The 17,757-nt window shown below is 41.6% G+C and overlaps 1 protein-coding gene across 5 annotated transcripts in view; it reads right to left on the reverse strand.

The window, feature by feature from the left end:
• Nucleotides 1-916: 916 nt before the first annotated feature.
• LOC121270980 (SAM and SH3 domain-containing protein 1-like) overlaps nucleotides 917-17,757 on the reverse strand; it is a 169,419-nt gene continuing 152,578 nt past the window's right edge. For 4 of the 5 annotated variants that reach the window (XM_041176687.1, XM_041176668.1, XM_041176674.1 and 1 more), the window contains 6 exons: nucleotides 13,710-13,919; nucleotides 11,817-11,967; nucleotides 8,116-8,259; nucleotides 5,880-7,009; nucleotides 4,667-4,798; nucleotides 917-3,035 (listed from right to left, as the gene is read on the reverse strand). In XM_041176687.1, the coding sequence (XP_041032621.1) occupies nucleotides 2,961-3,035; nucleotides 4,667-4,798; nucleotides 5,880-7,009; nucleotides 8,116-8,259; nucleotides 11,817-11,967; nucleotides 13,710-13,919 (1,842 nt within the window). In that variant the 3' untranslated portion in view covers nucleotides 917-2,960. Of the gene's footprint in view, nucleotides 3,036-4,666; nucleotides 4,827-5,879; nucleotides 7,010-8,115; nucleotides 8,260-11,816; nucleotides 11,968-13,709; nucleotides 13,920-17,757 lie in introns of all 5 variants that reach the window. The other variant, XM_041176680.1, reaches the window with a different exon arrangement.

The following is a 17,757-nucleotide window of genomic DNA, read 5'->3' on the forward strand; positions in this document are numbered from 1 at the left end:
CTTGTAGAGAGCTGGCAGAGACACAATGGACCAAATGTCATCCTCCTATCTGTAACCATTCTACCATTCTCTGATGGAAGTCTTTCTTCTGGACACATGCCTGTCTTTTTATAACAGTTCGCAGGTATCTACCCAAGCTGGTGCTCTATCTGGATTCCACACTGATGAGAGTTTGCAGAACACTACTCTCCATTGTTGGTGCTTAGCCTCTTGATATTTAGTCCAATTAAAGTGATCAGTTCTCTGTGTCAGGAGCATTAGACGAGCTGTTATTGCAGCTATGTCCCGAGTGGCCAGTATTTTGCTTGTAAAACACTAAGAAATCACAAATGTGCTTCTCTGCAAATTTGAAATTAACTAAAAATCTGTTGTTTGTATGCTAATTGGCACCAACTCCCATTCACCCAGCCCTGCCATGTTTACTGTCCTACACTGGCTTCCTGTTAAGCAATTCTTCAATTTAAAAATTCTTATCCTAGCTTTGAAATCCCTCTATGGCCTCATCCCTCCCTATCTCTGGAATGTCCTCCAGCTGTACAACCATCCCCTCCCCAGATGTATCTTCACTCCTCCAATTCTCTGGCCTCTTGAGCATCCGCAATTTTAATTGCCCCACCATTGGTCACTGTGCCTTCAGCTACCAAGATGCTAAGCTCTGAATTTCCCTCTCTAAACCTCTCCGCCTCTCTACCACCCTCCTTTAAGATGTTCCTTAAAACCTACCTTTTTGATCAAGATTTTGGCCATCTTCTCTCATATCTGCACATCTGGTTTCATGTTTTGTTAAGGCTCCTGTGAAGTGCCTTAGGACATTTTACCATGCGAAGGTGCTATATAAATACAAGTTGTTGTTATAACCCTATTGGATTTGACTAGAAATGTGTAAATTTTGCTTGCTTTTCAGGAAAATTAGGAATTTCATCCAACTGTTACTTTATTGAAAAAAGTTTCAATATTATTCTGCTAAATGGAACAGTTAAGAATATTTACACATACATACCTCACGTTAAACGTAAGGTACACCTTTGATTGACTACACTTTATAAGAATGTTTTGTTACCAGTATGTTATAGTTACTTACATTGTTAAGGAAACATATAATAAGTTACTTAAATATTCTCAAATACACAAAGTGCATCAGTTTAATTTTGTGCTGCTTTTCAATATTTTCAATTTACTGTCAACATTTATGAGTCTTGGACTTTGACCAGATGTTGCAAGACACACAATCCACTTCCTAAGTAACATCAAAGCCAAAAGGAGAATCAGAAGCTTATATTTAAAAAAAAACATTGTGTCTGATACAAAACAGCTTGCGGTATTCATTAAAATGCTGAAGTGGTGGAAATATGATGCAACAACTAAAGATTTGGAGTTAGTTATACAGAACTCTTGTATATTGAGCAGTAGATTGTGTTGTTACATTAGTTAAACACCTAGGAACTGAAATTCTGGGACAAGTGAGCGTGTAGTTGGTACACAGAACTTTGGGCAGGGGAAGGGACTGGGACCTGGGACAGAACCTGCTTCTGTTCTGCTGGAACATGCAAGAGGCAGAAGAGATTCTGGACAATGGAGGCACCCAGCCCCCTTCATCAAGGTGGGGTGGAGTGGGGGGGAAAGGTCATGTCTGAGGAGTCCCTGCTGACTCTAGGGGAATTACACTCCCTTGTGCCTTACATAAGGCCTAATGGAACACATTCCAAAACTTGCCATGACTAAAAGCAATTGACCCTGGAGCCAAAGACACAGAAGATAGAATTCTTCTCTTTGGCCAGAGGCAGAAGGCAGAGTGGAACTCCTGGAATTTTGAGTTCAAGGATGACGAGGAAAGGGTTGGGAAATAGGATAACAGGATAGAGGTCCAGCTTAATAACTGGCACAGACATGAGAGTAAATGGGCTCCTGCTGTAACTGTAATTTCTATGATTCCATGAAATGAACTGCTCCTTGATTTCAAATATACATGTACTATGAAAATAATATATCAGAACGTAAGAATTACTTCTGGATCATCCTAATTTCTTTTCTACTTTACGGGATCCAAGTTTCACTGTAATTAATAAGGCAACATACAATACAGAGTAGTGACATGACACAGACAGGCCCAAAACTGACCAGAACATCTGACAACTTGGTACCATCACAAAATATTAAATGGATATATTTTAAGTTTTAATATTATGACACATTTTCACTTCTAGGATACTTTGAAGTGGTGATGTTTGCCGAGGAAAGCGAAAGAAATACAATCAGATAATAATCCAAGGAGTGAGAGGAGTCCTCATAGATTGAGTATGTGTGTAGAAGGGACAGTGCAAAGGATCTTCACACTGAGTGTGGACCTAGAATGGACAGTGAAGGGGATCTTCACAGACTGAGCATGGGTCTAGAATGGGCAGTGCAAGAGATCTTCAGAGACAGAGTATGGGTCTAGAATTGACCTGATTAGCAATTCAATGGCTCTGCTCTGTAAAACCTTGACACAGGACTCAAAAACGATAATTGATAATTTGAAACAACAGTGGCTGATTTCTTAAAAGGTAGATTTGCATGTAATCCAGTCAGTGCTAAATGCTGGCAATTCCCTTGGTGTCATGGCCTTGGTGGACACCCTGTCTACATGGCTACCCAGGAGCCACATTGGCCAGCCCAGGGAACTACCCACCCATCTCAAACAAGGTTACAGCCAACCTTTCAACCCCACTCTGCTTCCTTTCCTTACTCTTTGAATTTTGTACTGTTGCTTTACCAACAGCTCCTGAAGTACAAAGTCTATCAGAATGAAAGAATGAAGGACACCTAGTGCACGTCTGTTTTCAGATGATGGTTACTCTGGTGAAACACTGGCTTTTAATTCCAACAGCTGGAAGTTGCTTTCTAAATGATGTCTTTATCTGATGCAGAGTGCTGCATGAGGTGCTGGGGATGTAACGATACACATGGCAGTCCTATGAAGATCAGCTCCTTGAAGACTCATTAGATATTTCTAGGGCTGTAGTTTTTCTGCTCATCTTGCCAAGGGAACTTGGAATCTAAACATCAGATAAAGAAACAGGAAGTTAATGACTCTGGATGATGTCTCTCGGCCAGAGATAACTTTAGTGATGCTCCCAAGTAACTAACATTTCAGAAAGTTTATTTAACGAGTGGTCACCAGGGAGATGAATGGACCAGAGTGGACAGACATAATTCTGTCCCCATTTCAAAGTAATTAATTCTGTTCTTATTTCTTTATATTTCACTTACAAATTCCTATGCCTGTATATCGTTCAAGGTGGCAGTTCACCACCACCTTCTCAAGGGCAATGAGGACTGGGCAATAAATGATGGCCTAGCCAGTGATGCTCACATTCCATGAATGAATAATAAAAAAATATTTAACAGTCAGGAACAATGTAAACATTGGCACGCTGTGTAATTACACCTTCCTGCCAGTTGTGAGATTGAAACTTTATGATCACATCCTATTGAGTTTCTCTATCTAAATGATTGCCTGTTACTGCTTTAGATCAACCAAATCTCTCTCAATGTGATTCCAACTGACAATTTTTTCTCGAAACTGGAATTTATAAAGCCCAAAATGAAGTTTTAAACAAAATATAGTTGTGTTTTTCTATAATGAACTCTGCAAAGAAAAAAATACATGACATGGCAGAAAGAATTTAAAAAAGCAGCCTATTATATAAATGGAGAGAGATTGAAGAACCTCTGTGGTCCGGAGGGATTTGGATGTCCTGGTGCATGGATCACAAAATGTTAGTACACATGCACAGCAAGTGATTAGGAAGGCTGATGGAATGTTGGCGTTTATAAGTAGGGACGTTTTGCTGCAGTTGCATAAGGCTCTGGTGAGACCACATCTAGTGCACGGTGTACATTTTCGGTCTCCCTATTTAAGAAAGGATATAACTGCATCAGAAGCATTGCAGAAAAGGATCATTTGACTGATTCCTAGGCTGAAGGGATTATCTTATGAGGGGAAAGGTTGGACAGTTTGGGCCTATATCCATTGGAATTCGGAAGAATGAGAAACATAAAAGATCCTGAGGGGACCTGACAGGGTAGATGCTGAAAGGATCTTTCCCTTGTGGAGCTCTCCCATTTAAAACGGAATGAGGAGAATTATTTTCTGAGGGTTGTTAGTCTGTGGAATTCTCTTCCCCAGAGAGCAGTGGAGGCAGGATCACTGAATATTTTTAAGGCTGAGTTGGTAGATTCTTGACAGACAAGGGAGTCAAAGGGTATAGGGAGTAGACAGGAAAGTAGAGGCCACAATCAGGTCAACCATTATATTATTAAATGGTGGGGTAGGCCCAAAGGGCCAAATAGCCTACTCATGCTCCTAATTTGTATGTTCATATCAGAAACAGCTCTTATCATGTGAGAAGATACAGTAAGAAAAATAGCACAATAAAAAAGAGCAAATTATAGTAAAAAAATAATGAGGGGATGGGGTGAAGGGCAATGTGAGGGGAGGGCATAGGGGCACCCGGGAGTGGGGGGGGGGAAAGGGCCGCCTGGGGGTGAGGGGGGTGAAGGGATGCGTGTGAGGGAGGGGCCGAAGGGCCGCGTTGGGCTGAGGGTAATGGGCTGCCCAGGGAAAGGGCAAAGGAACTATGATGGTTACTGACATTAAATGATGTTTATCGATTAAAATACTCACTGCCATTCGATGCTGCTTGCGGAGCTGTTTAACTCTCATGAGCTCGACAGCCACAGCCATGTGCTCTGCAGAACATCCTAGGTCTTCTGCATATCTTTGTATCAGGGCTGTTGGAATCCCACATCTGCCATGCTAAAGCATCAGGAAACAATGATGATGACTTTTAAATAAAAACAATTAAAATTGAGCTAGTTACTAGTTCAGTGTCCTCCTGGTAGTTCACTTCTGACCAGCATTTACAGATCAAATCAAACGGTTGATTGACTAAATATGGACCAATCAGCCATTGATTGGCACCTTCACAGGCTGTGATTGTTCTGAATATTTATTCGTGTGGAAACTGCATTAGATGTTTAATGCGTTGCCCTATTTGGTGTCAGCAAGGTGAAAAGCTAAGGGGAGGGGCCAAAGTTCCAGGATCTCTGTCCCCACTGCTTATGACACCAGATGCAACTCTCTCAAATTGCAAGTTGGGCGTTTTGTGCCTGGGCCGTGCCCAGGATGCCAGAGTAGTTTCATGGAAATGTAATGCGGTGGTGGCAGCCTAGGTAAAAACACACATTGAAGGAACTGCATGGTGTGGGGCAGGATAGTGAATGCTGACCTACACAGTCACCACAGCATCCCTGTGAAGCATCTCGCAGCCACAACCTTGTATCACCCAATCCCAAGGGAGCAATGCTCACCCGTTCTTAGCTTATGTCCTTCTTTCTGGATGGTGCACTGCAGCAAGTCGGGGCAGAAGAGGACGACCAGGAGGAAGAGATGTCAAGGACTGGCAAGAGGGAAGAATATTAAGCCAGGGACAATAAGGAAGAGGATGCTGAGGGCAAGGACGCACAGGGGTCCCTGAAGCAGGCTTCTACCATATGTACCACAGGAGGATGGATGTATCAGGAGATAATATTGGGCGTGCGGGGGGGTGGGGCAATCAGTTACAGGAGGTTACGATTTGAAATTGTCCAGAGTACATCCAACTGGAGGAAGCGACCCTATCAGAAACATCAGCAGTGGCAATCAGAAAGTCTACCCCACCCAGGTCCACCTTTCTAAGGCCTTCACAGGAATTTCAGAGTCTCTGTCTCAAGTCTGCCTGTGCTCCAATGCTTAGGATAATTCAAAGAAGGTTCACACTCCCTTAAATTGGGCTAACTAACTCAGTAATAGCAACAGAACGCTTGTTCCCAAGAGGGATAATCAGCTTTGTTCGTACCTTGTCAGAGTAGGGTTGCTCTGTGAGATCAATTGCTTCCGACTCCAATTTGTTTCCTATTAACATTTCCAGTTCTACTTCTCTCCTCCAGGAAGCCTTTCTTCCAGATACAGTACACAACTTAACTCCCAGCTGTGGTGGACAGGCAGTCTCTGGTAAGCAAGGAGGCTGAATAACCAAGGTTGATTTGGTTAGCTCTGCAGTGGGACATTGAACGTGCAAGTTAGTGGCCAATCCGTACCTACAGGTGGTGGAAGGGTTTGACTTGTTTAAAATATGAGGCACAGGATGGATGCCATTTTTCATTTTCTCTCTGCATTTCTTGGCAGGCACTGGAGGTGGCTGGGAAGGGTTTCTGGAAGATTCCCTGTTTTCAGTTGCAAGTCTCTTGCTTTCGGTTGAATTACAGATCCCAGCTCGGTCTTGATGTTCTTCTGTAAAATGGCGATTCTGCTGAATGTTCAGAGGTGTGGGTATTGTGGATTGATAGGGTGGGTCACACTTTATTATTGGAGGTGGGATGTTCTTCTCTTCTGAGAACTGAAGTGGGTGGGAGACCAAGCCCTTTATTCGTGTAGTTTGAAGGATAGTAGCACTGATTTGTTCATTGCGTGTTTCTGCAGTCACACAAGGAACTGTACTTGGCCTGGAGAGCTGCCTTGCACTACAGCGGGGAGGCCTCACACGGGAGATTTTCTTGATTTCTTGCTCCACACCGAATTTGCCTTGCCAGGGAAGAGCAGCATGTGTTCCTGTTTCTGAGACGGTGTTTGATGGAGAACCAACTTCACTGTGCAACTCATCTGAAGAGTGAGCTCTTTGCCATTGCTTTTGAATGCCACAGCAATGTGCCAAGTCCTCACAACTTACGCTGACCCGCAACTTCTGGCCATTTGTCCTTCTGAGGGGCACTGAATGGCCATGGTAACCAAAATGTCTATAGACTGACTTTAGGGAACTACATGGTACCTGAAGCTCAGTGATGTGTTTCTCTTTATCTCTTCCAATGTGTAAATTCTCAATAGATTTTGCAAGTTGAAGTGCTGGACAGTTTGTTTGGCACTTGAGCTGTGACCCAAAGTTTGCCGATGACCCTGTGGATACTAATGGCCAAGACTTTCTGCTTTTTCCTAAAGGCAAGTAAAACCAGTTAGAATTTGCTGGTAACGCAAACACAATAATTTCAGTCAAAAGCAGCCTTATCTAACTGACGGCAGGAATAATGCTCAGCTGGCAACATTGGCTCAGTCACATCAATCACTCTCACCTCACCTCTTGAGTTCAGTTTGGAAAGGGACATGGAATAAAGGTGAATAAATGGAATTGAGATGTAGATCAGTCATAACCTAACTGAATGCAAAGCAGACTTGAATGGCCTCCTCCTGTGCCCATGAGCTTTTCCTGCCCATCATTTTGATATCTATGTGCCTATGTAAGCACAAATGCTTTCCTTCAATTGGCAGCGCACCAAACATACCTCTTGCTACAACAGCCTTGTGGGAAGGCTATCCTCCGACCCTGTTTAACATTTGCTGCTGCTTCTGAACAGCTTGGGGACAAGTTCTCACAACTGTGACCAACCCTCAGAATTTGGCAGGTTGTCCTTTTGTAGGTCCATCCTCATGGCCAAAATGAGCAAGAAATTGAGAAATTCAATGGGTTTGGAGAGAGTTAACAGTCTGAGTTAAACATCGATTCAGTCCCTTGGCTTAGTGTTCTCTCCAGAGAGCAGGTGCAAAGGAGGCTTCCACCACTAGGGAAATCTTGTTCCCGTGGACGTACCAAGGATCTTTGGGATAAGCTTCCACTGACTTTTTCTTGGGTCAACACAGTTTATCTGCTCATTTTTCTTGTTGCATTACTTGGGTGAGCCAAAGGCTGTAAACTGGCTAAAGAGAGAATTAAAAAGGAAGATGCTCCAACATCCAAATTTCAAAATTCTGGTCTTATTAAATGATCATCCCCTGAGATCTAGCCTCTGAAATCTGTCAGATTTATTAGCTGGCGTGCATGGCAGATGGCCTTGCAGAAGATCTCTCACTTTAGCTTGGGAGGGTGGCTGAGGGCAGAGGACAGGTTTAATGTCTCATCCTAAAAGAGGGCACCTCCAACAGTGCAGAACACCCCTCGGTACTGCACTGGAGCATTAGCCTGGGTTATGCACTCGAGTCCCTGAGAATGCGAGCGCCTTATCTGTGAAACAAAATTGCTTTGAGTTAGTTTTAGTCACCCCTACCATTCTCGGGATATCCACTCTCCTCAAAGCAGCCTGAATCCCAGGGAGTCTGTTTCTGCAGGTCTGGATCAATGTGCTTAAGGGAAAAGTGGGGCAAGATTTCCCGAGAGGCACATTCATCAGCTGGATCTTTATCGCTGTTACCTATGGGAAGAAAATATTAAAGGCCAATTAATGTTGTGAGTATAACAGTGCAGATTAAACAAACCAGAATGTAAAAGACACAATGAAAACAATCATTAAACACATTTAGTGTCAGCTACTAAGTACTGAAATTCTTCTTTATTTTATTGTATGAGTTTAATTTACATTAGTTTAGTTGCTCACTAGTAGGAACTATTTCAAGGTGTTTTATGAGCTAGCTGTGGACTGTGTTGAGCCAGATTCAGGCTTATTACTTGGAGCTATGATGGGATCAGATGAATTCAGATTGGATTTTGCATTCAGTTTGAGGGAAAGAAGAGTAGGTTTAAGACTAATGTTTAAATTTAAATAAAGGCAATTACAAGGGTACAAAGATAGAGCTGGCTGATGTGAACTGGGAAAATAGGTTAAGGGGTAGGTCAGTAGAGATGTAGTAGCAGACATTAAAGGAGAAATTTCATAACATTCAGCAAAGTTACATTTCAGTGAGAAAGAAAGTCTCTAGAAGAAGGATGTACCATCCGTGGCTAAGAAAGTTAAAGATAGCATCAAATTGAAAGAAAAGCCATACACTCTGTGAAGATTGGACAGAATTTAAAAACCAGCAAAGAATGAGTAAAATTATAATAAGTGAGAAATTTAAGCATGAGAGAAAGTTAGCTTGAAATATTAAAACAGATAATAAGTTTCTACAAGTATTTAAAAAGGAGAAGAATAACTAAAATGAGCACTGGCCTGCTAGAGTGTGTGTCTGGGCAGTTAATAATTGGGAATAAGGAAATGGTGGAAGCATTGAACAGGTATTTTGTGTCTGTCTTCATTGTAAAAAAACACAAATAACATCCCAGAAATACTTGTAAATCAAGAGGTGAAAGAGAGAGAGGAACTTAAAACAATCACCAGGAAAAGGGTACTGAGAAAACTATTCGAGCTGTAGGCTGACAAGGCCCCACGACCTAATGGACTTCATCCTAAGTTCTTAAAAGAAGTGGCTGGGGAGATAGTAGGTGCATTGGGTTTAAGCTTCCAAAATTCCCTAGGTTCTGGAAAGTTCCCAATTGATTGAAAAATAGCAAATGTAACTCCTCTATTCAAGAAAGGAGGGCGAAAGAAAGCAGGAATCTACAGGCCAGTTAGCCTAACATCTTTCTTAGGGAAAATGCTAGAATCTATTATTGAAGAGATTATAGTGGGGCACTTCGAAAATCTTAATGTAATCAGGCAGACTCAACAGGGTTTTGTGAAAGGGAAATCATATTTGACTAATTTATTAGAATACTTTGAGGAAATAACAAGCAATATGGATAATGGGAAACCTGTAGATATGTGTACTTGGATTTCCATAAGGCACTTGATAAAGGAACACATCAAAGGTTACTACACAAAATAAGAGCATGGATAGGGGATTGGTTAGCTAACAGGGAGCAGAGAGTAGTGATAAATGGGTCAATTTTGGGCTGGCAAGCTGTAACTCGTGGAGTGTTACAGGGATCATGCAGGAGCCTTTCAACTATTTACAATCTATATCGAAGGAACTGAATGTATGGTTACTCAATTTGCAGATGACACAAAGATAGGTAGGAGAGTAAGTTGTCAAGAGGACATAAGAAGTCTGCAAAAAGATATGGATAGGTTAAGTGAGTGGGTAAAAATTTGGCAGATGGAGAATAATGTGGGAAAATGTGAATTTGTCCATTTTGGTAGGAAGAATAGAAAAGCAGCATCTTATTTAAATGGAAAGAAATCACAGAACTCTGCAGTACAGAGGGATATGGGTTTCCTGGTAAATGAATCACAAAGTTAGTGTGCAGGAACAACAAGTGATCAGGAAGGCAAATTGAATATTATTGTTTATTGCAAGGGGAATGGAATATAAAAGTAGGAAATCTTCGCTACAGTTGTATGGGGTATTGGTTAGACCATATGTGGAGAACTGTTTTTGCTCTCCTTATTTAAGGAAGATTATAATTGCATCTGAAGCATTGCGGAGAAGGTTCATTTGACTGATTCCTGGGATGGAGGGGTTATCTTATGAGGAAAGGCTGGACAAGTTGGGCCTGTATCCATTGGAGTTTAGAAGAATAAGAGGTGATCTTATTGAAACATAAAAGATCCTGACGGGACCTGACAGGGTGGCTGCTGAAAGGATCTTTCCCTTGTGAGGCTCTCCCATTTAAAACTGAATGAGGAGATTTTTTTTTTCTGAGGGTTGTTAGTCTGTGGAATTCTCTTCCCCAGAGAGCAGTGGAGGCAGGATCATTGAATATTTTTAAGGCTGAGTTGGGTAGATTCTTGATTGACAAGGGAGTAGACAGGAAAATAGAGTTGAGGCCACAAGCAGATCAGCCGTGATCTTTTTTAATGGCACAGCAGGTTCGAGGGGCTGAACTTCAAATTTGTATGTTTGCATGTACGTATGTTCATATGATCAGCTGCTTTTTTGTCTATGGTTATTGTGTAAATGAAGACAGTTAAATCCAAGTTTATTACCGATTGATTAGTCTTGACTGTAATAGACCAGTGGAGCGTTAAGGACAGGACAGTATACTTTACCTGAGGGGGAAGTTCAGCATTATGATGTAGCTATCCTAAAGTTATACTTGAGGAATTAAATCGCAGAGTTGTTCAGTTTGATTTTTGTTAAATCTAGGAGAAAACATTTTAGTTTAGTATAGAGGAATGGGTGAAGCCAGTTATGTGTAGTCTCTGTTCTTTGTGGAAGGTCCTGGACACTTTGTGTGTCCAGGGTAACCACATTTGCAGCAATTATATCTGCTTGGACTTGAGCTCAAAGCTTCCTAACGTGAGAAAAAGCTGGTGACACTCTGTTACATAAAAAAGCTGAAGGGTCGTCAAAATGCACTTTGCAGGAGGTGGTCAGAATGAGTTAGCAAGCAAGGGAATGAGGTGACTATCCATTCAGACAGAGAGGGGAAACAGAGACCATTTCAACATTTAACAACGAGTTAGATAACTGAATGAAGGAAAGGGTGATAAAGGGATATGGGATTAGGAATATTTGCTTGTCTGGAAGGGCTCATTGGGTCAAATGTTTTCTGTGTTGTAATTTCTATAGACTTCTGTACATTTGCACACATTCTGAAAGCAAAATCAAAATCAAGAACAAAGATTGAAGGGAAGATTTTTTTTAGGCTGTCCACCAGAAACACGGGCGGAAGAGAATTTATAAAAAGGTCGAATTGAAAAATAAAATTTTATGAAGTGCAGAGCAAGGGGACTAAGGGGAGGGGGATGTATGGCATACTGTAAGAATTGGCATAGGTGTACAGGACTAAATGGCTTCCTCCCATGCTTCAGAATTCTATGATGACACTTGGAGAACATTTTACATGCATGACAGTCAGTGTTTCTCCAAAAAGAATTGATTGTGTTTTTGTGTATTTGAGATGTTTCAACATCTCCAAAAAATCCAAGGCTTCCTCTATTTTATTAACATTAACTGAGGTGATGCAACAATAAAGCTTAGCATTTATTCCTTATCTTGCCTCAATGTTACGATCACAATTTTTACTACCAAATAAAGTTGTTGCTCTTACTGTCATACTCATGCAAGAGTTCGACAGCTGCCAGCAGCCGCGATCTGTGCTGCGGTTCCAGAATGTTCAGTTCATCCAAGTCCTCCTCTTGCAGCAGCTTGAACGTGTCCAGGTCCTCGTACCCATTCAATAGCAGAGTCGGCATGTGCTGCTGTAAATGGAACAAACAAGAGCGACGGTGACTATTCAATGGGGTGGTAGGTCAGAGGGCCTTCTCAATGGCCTGCTTTTTGGGCATGTCGGATAGCCTTCCATGTGTCTCCCCCTGGGGCCTGGCAGGAGGAACTTGGAGAATTATGGGTTAATAAAGGAAAGCCAGGATGGATTTGTTAAAGCCAACTCATGTTTTACTAACTTGAATTATTTCTTTGATGAAATAACAGAGAGGATTGATGAGGGATGTGCAGTTGAAGTTTTGGAAATAAACAGTATGGAATTAAAGGGGCAGTGGCTAAGTGGATATGTATTGGGCTAAGGGACAGAAAATAGAGAGTAGTGGTGAATGGTTGTCTTTCTGACTGAAGGACATATGCAGTGGGTGTTTCCCAGGGATTGGTATTAAGACCAATGCTCTTTTCTTGCAGATATTAATGACCTGGTGTTTATACAGAACATAATTTCAGGTTTACAGATAACACAAATCTCAAGCATAATAGAGAGTGAGGAGAATAGCAAAGAATGTTAAGAAGGCACAGACAGACCGGTGAAATGGGCAGACGCATGGCAGATGAAACTTAACGCAAGGAAATGTGAAGTGTTTTATAAACTAAAAAAAATTTAAAGGGGTTCAGGCAGGAGCAGACAGATTCGGGGGTGTTGGAACACAAGTCTTGAAGCTAAGAGAGCAATTAAGAAAGCTGTTAAAATGTCATGCGGGATCTTTGGTTTTATAAATAGAGTACAAAAGCAAGGAAGTTATGCTAAACCTTTATAAAACACTGGTTAGGCCCCAGCTGGAGCATTGTGGCCAATTTTGGGTACTTCAGGAAGGATGGCTTAGCGAGGGCAAGGAAATGATTTACTGGAATGGTACCAGGATTAAAGACTTCAGTTACATAGAAGATTTGAAAAACTGGGGTTGTTTTTCTTAGAATAGAGAAGGTTAAACAGAGATTTTATAGAGTTGTTCAAAATCAGGGATAGGGTAAATGAGGAGAAACTGGTTTCCAGTGGTGGAAAGGTCAGTAACCAAAGGGCACAGACCTAATTGTCAAAAGAACCAGGGGTGACATGAGGATCTTTTTTTTTAAAACCAAGTGAGTTGTTATGATCTGGAATATACTGCCTGAAAGGATGCTGGAATCAGATACAATATATTTCAAAAGGAAATTGGATAAATAATTGGAGGGAATATGGGGAAAGAGCAGGTTGGTGGATCTAATTGCACACCTTTTTCAAAGAGCTGGCACAAGCATAATGGGACGAATGGTCCCATTCTGCGCTGTAGCACGTTATGATTCTAATTGCTCGAGGATCTACTCCTGGGCTTGCCATGCAAGCTGGAGGACCTTTTCATCAGCCTGCTCCTGCAGCCAAGTGGAAAGGCAAAGAGCCTTTTGGATCTTTGTTGTTGTTGAGATTGAAATAGCATTGGAGTCCTAAATATATCACAGCACCCAGATTTCAACATATTCAGAAGGCTCCTGCCTGTTTTTGGAAGGAGGCCTGGCCATCCTATCTTAAGATCTTTATCGAGCGTGAAGAAATCTTTTACCATTGCAATTTTTGTCTCATTGCTGTGACACAGACTTAAATTGGCCCTCACTGTTTGCAATAAAATCACCATCAATTTAGGGTTCTTTTGTGTGAATTCAAACTTCATTTTGCTGGGAGCATCCCACTATTGGGGTTTCAATGAATAAGGGTACGGTTAGAGCAAGTCAAGGAGCCAACCTGTAGACCAATGCGTTGGAGCAGCTCCTGAACAGTTTGGGGTTTTGGGAGTTTGCCTCCCCGTCTCCTTCTCCTCGGTCTTTTTGGTTTTTCCACTTCATCATTCACAATATCCATGTAGATGAATTTGAAGGTCCCAACTTTATTGTTCAACAGACCCATCCAAGTCCCCCCTGGGGGTTTGCTGATTATGTCTATAATATCTCCTTTCTGTAAAACAGGTTAATGGATTATCACTATTTTCTGTTGAAAACCAAGAGAAAACGCAGAGCTTGCATTAAAAACTTATGTATTCATAGAATGCATTTGTATAGTGCCTTTCACAATAACAGCATATCCCAAAGTCCTTCACAATCATTGAAGTATTTTCTGAAGTGTAGTCACTGTTATAAGGTAGGAAATGTAGACAGCAATGTCCCACAAAAAGCAGTAAGATGATGCACCAGAGATTATAGCCCATAATCCAGGTGCTCCACGATACCTGCTAATTCCTTAAAGCCTTTCCACCATCCACAAGACTCAAGCCTAAGGCATGATGGAACACTTGCTTGGATGGGTGCAGCCTGAACAATACTTAAGAAGCTTGAAACTGTCCAGGACAGAACACTTTGCTATATCACTACCTCTGTCAATATACTGCATAGGCTCAATATCTAAAACTGGCAGCATTGTAGCTATGGTATGTATGACCTCCAGGATGCACTACATCAACTCATGTAGGATACTTGGCTCTGTAAATTGGGGTATCAATTACAAAAACAAGGAAGGTATGTGAAGACCTTAGAAATCTCTGGTTAGGGGTCAGCTGAAGTTTTCTGTACGTTTCTCAGCAACATACTTAGGGAGTGTGTCAAATCCCTGGAGAGGGCGCAGAGGAGGACTACCATGATGATACCAGGAATGATGGAATTTGGTTATGTGGAGATATCAGAGAAGCTTGAATTGTTCTCCTTTAAAGCAAATTAGGTTAAGGTGAGACTTAATATTAAAAATTATGAGGAGTTTTGACAAATTAAGGGGAAACTATTGCCTCTAGCAAGTGGGTTTGTAACCATATATTTAAAATAACCGGCAAAAGAATGAGAAGGGAAATGAAGAGAAATTTCTTTACATGGAGGGTCATTAAAATCTGGAATGCACAACCTGAAAGAGTAATGGAATTGGATTCCACAGGAACTCATAAAAGGTAATTAGAGATATACTTGAAGAGGCCTAATTTGCAGCGTTGTGGGGGGAAAAACTAAGCGTGTGTCTAAATTAGACAGCTCTTTCAAAGAGTGAGTACACAAATCAGCCAGCCAAAAGACCTCTTTCTGATGTGTATGATTCATTTTCATCATTTCTGTCACCAAGATGGACAAAGCAACAATATCATGGGGACACAATAACCCCCAAGTACCACACCATCCTCTTTAGCTCTGGAGAAGAGTCATACGGACTCGAAATGTTGCTAGACCTGTTGAGTTTGACCAGCATTTTCTGCTTTTATACCACACATTTCTTCACTGTGGCTAGGTCAAAATCCTTGAATTGCCTACCTAATGCCATTGCAGGAACAAGTGGTTCAAGAAGCAAAACAAAAAATAGAAAGAATGGCTTATATTTACATATCACTTTTCACAACCTCAGGGGGCCCTGAAGTGCTTTCTAGCTAATTAAGTGCTTTTAAAAGTGTATTCATTGCTGTAAGGAAACACAGCAGTCAATTTGCACACAGCAAGGTCCCACAAAGAGGAATGTAATAATGGCCAGGTAGTTTGTTTTAGTATGTGGAGGATAAATATTATCCAGGAAACCAGGGAGAGCTCCCCTGCTCTTCTTCAAAATAGTGTCATGGGATCATTTACATTCACATGAGGGCACAAACCGGGACTTGGTTTAATGCCTCATCTGAAAGACAGCACTCTGACAGTGCAGCACTCCCTCATTACTACCATGAAACTGCCAGCCTAGATTTTGCGCTCAAGTCTCTGGAGTAAGACTTGCGGCAAAATTTTTACCTTGGTGGGTGGGTGAATGCCCGACCTGCTCAAGCATAAAATGACGTGTGTTGACGTTGGGCGAGCGTCCCGACGTCAATGTGCAGTCACACGATATTTTGGTCGGTGGGTGCATGTGGGAGTCAGCAGCGTACCCGCTGACAATTAAAAGGCCTGTTAATGCCATTAAAGTCTCAATTAACTGTCATTACTCGCTGCCCGTCCAACCTTATGGTTCGCGGGCAGGTGAAAAGGACAAATGGCCTTTGCACTTCTCAGGAAATCTCATTCATGGGCGGGATGAGGTTTCCTAAAGCAAATAAAATAAAACAAAATTTTTAAATTTAATTAATAACAAGTGAAAGTCACATGAGGGGACATGTTTTGCATCATTTTTCACTTTTTTTTTGACAACTCTTCATCTCCCCGAAGCAGCTCTATGCCTCAGGGAGATTCTCAAGGGCACACTCATGAAGTTTGCGCTCGCGCTGCTCCCCCTGCCCACACAGGCAGCGCTAAGCGCTTCTGCTCACGTTTAATGCTGGCCGCCAGCGTGAAATCGCCTTCTGGCCTCAATTGGGGGCAGTGGTCAGCTTCCCTCCCAACAAGGGCTAAATTCTGCCCCTGAACTCACAATGTTCTGACACAAAGGCAAGAATGCTACCACTAAGTCACAGCTGACATTGAAGACCACCACCAGCTTAAGACAACTAGGGATAGTCTAACAATGTAGTATTATTCTGATCTCATAAACCAATAATACTTCAACAGTTTACCCTAAAAAAGATCATTTGTTTGAGATAATAGTCCCAAAATTTACCCTTAACATTATTTTACTACCTAGAAACATTAAAATTAGTTGCATCTCTTTCCAATGGGACATTGTTAATAGATATTATGCAAGTAGTGTGACAAACTCTGTACTTGGCAAAAAGCTTGTGAGCTATCCCTGTAAATCCAAAGTGAAACCAGAGTGAATTATGGAAAGAGAGGTAATTGGAATTCCTGGCCATGAGGTCATTAAATTTTTGAGAAATTAGCCTGACTTGAGGTTGCAAGGGAGTCAAAGGCAAAGCCATAAACTGGGCTGTGACTTCTATGTTGCTATGGAGATGGGAGTTTGCTAGCCAGGAAGAATAAATTGAAGTTAATTGGGGCATCAAGTTTGCAGCTTGTGGTGTAACACACACAGACACAGAACTTTTGTTGAGGGTTCAGTTCTACAGCCCAGAGGGGGCCAGAGAAGGCATTTTTACAAGGAACTGTGTGTGTAATACAGTTAAAAAGGACAGAAAGCTGAAGACAGGTTTAGAACAGAGGTTATGAATTGGACTATTTTACTGTTACTGCTTCAGTTTTGCCAGAGTCAACCAGATTATTTATTGGGGTTGATTAAAGGGATCTAATAAATGACTCTCTGGAGAATCTGTCTTATCAAGATTGCTGTCAGCCTAGCTAAGGAAGTTCTGCAAGTGTGTAATGTTTGGGTGTTAACCATGTCCAGGAACGTCGGCTAGAATAAGGCTGTTAGAGAAAATGACTTGAGGGCTAAATCCATTGAGTGAGAAAAGTGAGAGATCCTACGTACCAGAGGCCATGTTGGAAAGATGGTGAGATTGTGCGTTGTGCTATTTTTGTGCAGGGTGTGATTCGAGTGCTTGTAATTTTGGGTGAAGGTATCTTTGTGGTATCAACTATTTAAAGTGAGACTCATCTTTTCAAAATACTCTTTGTCTGTTAATGCATACTTAATTTTATAGTCGCTTGGTAGTACAGAACTTGAGTATTGCTGAAAAATAATCATGCTGTAAAAGCTTTTAATCTTGCACTCATCAGGACTGATGCAAGAATATCACATTCAAAGGGAACAACAGCTTATACTGCATGAGTAAAAGGGTGCTGACTGGTTGGCAATTGTGCTCCGATTGGTCAATGGGGTTGCCATGAGAGAATGTAGCAGGGAACAAATCTCTCTCAATCTTTTGTTTAGATTCAAAAAATGCAATTTGACTCTAAATGGTCGAGGCATTACCATAGGGACGCAGCAGGAAACAGTTGTCCCCAAGCTT

The sequence above is a fragment of the Carcharodon carcharias genome, chromosome 2 (genome assembly GCF_017639515.1).
Source record: "Carcharodon carcharias isolate sCarCar2 chromosome 2, sCarCar2.pri, whole genome shotgun sequence".
Lineage (NCBI taxonomy): Eukaryota > Metazoa > Chordata > Chondrichthyes > Lamniformes > Lamnidae > Carcharodon > Carcharodon carcharias.